The sequence below is a fragment of the Propithecus coquereli genome, unplaced genomic scaffold, assembly GCF_000956105.1.
Source record: "Propithecus coquereli isolate 6110/MARCELLA unplaced genomic scaffold, Pcoq_1.0 Scaffold201, whole genome shotgun sequence".
Taxonomy (NCBI): domain Eukaryota; kingdom Metazoa; phylum Chordata; class Mammalia; order Primates; family Indriidae; genus Propithecus; species Propithecus coquereli.
This window is the reverse complement of record NW_012145079.1, coordinates 3,552,993-3,554,384: the sequence shown is the minus strand read 5'-3', so window position 1 is coordinate 3,554,384 and position 1,392 is coordinate 3,552,993. Positions and strand designations below refer to the sequence as shown.

The window sequence follows — 1,392 nt, the reverse complement described above, 5'->3', positions numbered from 1 at the left end:
TAACTAATTAGCTAGGAAGTCAACTTTTACCTATGTGTTCTCAATGTCTAAGTTTTAAGTCATGGTTCACTTTAAAAGGTATAGACAAAAGTATTCAAGCAGTTGCCATCTCAGTCCACCAAATGAGAAGAAATATCAAAATCAAAGATAATCACAATAATAGTTTTCCTGAGATTTGATCAGAGATATAATCTGTTCCTTTTTGGAAGACTGCGTCTGTCCTTCTTATGGAATAAAGAAGATAACAAGGTCTTTTCTCTGTGTCAGGTCACTACACAAAGATGCTTAAACATGGAAATAAGAAATTCTTAAGGTCTGATTTCTGGAGATAATTATAATACATGAAATGAACGTAACATTAAAGATGTTGAAGTTTGGCTAACATAGACAGTTGAGAGAAAAGTCACCGCTTATTTAATGTTCTAGTCTGAAACATCAGAAGAGAAGCATATATGTAAAATGCATAAAATACATATATATATGTGATATATCACATATCAGAATATATTCAGGACTGGGATTGAGTAGTCTAAGGTTGACTCACTGCACAAGCTGCTTATTTCCTCTTTTATTTCTAATGTTTTAATTTTAAAATATATCATGTGGGGTTGTAATTTCCAAGCTTTCATCAATGTACAGCTTCTATGTTTTCTTGGGTTGCAGAATGAAAAATGCCTGCACTTTTTCAAAAGAGCTTCTTATAATAGTACAAAAGGCACCATGTACAGAGATTGGAAACAAAGCAACAAAAAGAGTATACTCTGAAGAGTCTAACTATAGCAAAAGAGCTCAGGATTTATTTGTTTGGTGGGTATCCAGGTACTAGTGCTAATGCAATGTCAATTAGATTCAAATTAAATCAAGTACAAGCAAATGTACTGAAAGTATTAGGAATGCACTATCTACTTTGCTAAATAATTTGCACTCCGCATTCTGCAATTACATGAGCATGCCGTCGATATAGAAATATTTAGCATGTTAGTTTCAACAAGAATGTAGATACATTCATAGAAATCAGTATTTTTATGGATTCTTTTCGCAATGAAAGGAACCATGTATAACGTTGATTTTTACCTTCAGTTTTGATAATAGGCTGAAGACTGCCTTCAATCACTTTAATTTTTGGTTCCACAAATTTGGTTATAATTTTAGTTGCTGAAAGTATAGAAAGTGGAACATGAATGATGTTTACATAAAAACAACCTGAACAAAATTTTCCTTTTTTTTTTTTTTTATCTTTGCAGGTGTCTTGGGTATCAGACTGGGTTATATTGTCAGGAAGTCAGATACCGGACTCATTCATGGTACATAATATAATATCTTCTCATGTCCAGATGTTGAACTTTGAAGTCCAGTGACTTGAATTTGTTCCAGTGGAATATATATTCACTA

General features: G+C 32.4%; 1 protein-coding gene across 1 annotated transcript in view; it reads right to left on the bottom strand.

Annotated features, from left to right (window-relative positions):
* The window catches only part of POSTN (periostin, osteoblast specific factor), a 31,429-nt gene that overhangs the window by 10,328 nt on the left and 19,709 nt on the right, over positions 1–1,392 (bottom strand). The window contains exon 8 of the mRNA XM_012643821.1: positions 1,075–1,203. Coding sequence (XP_012499275.1) covers positions 1,075–1,203 — 129 coding nt within the window. The remainder of the gene's footprint in view (positions 1–1,074; positions 1,204–1,392) is intronic.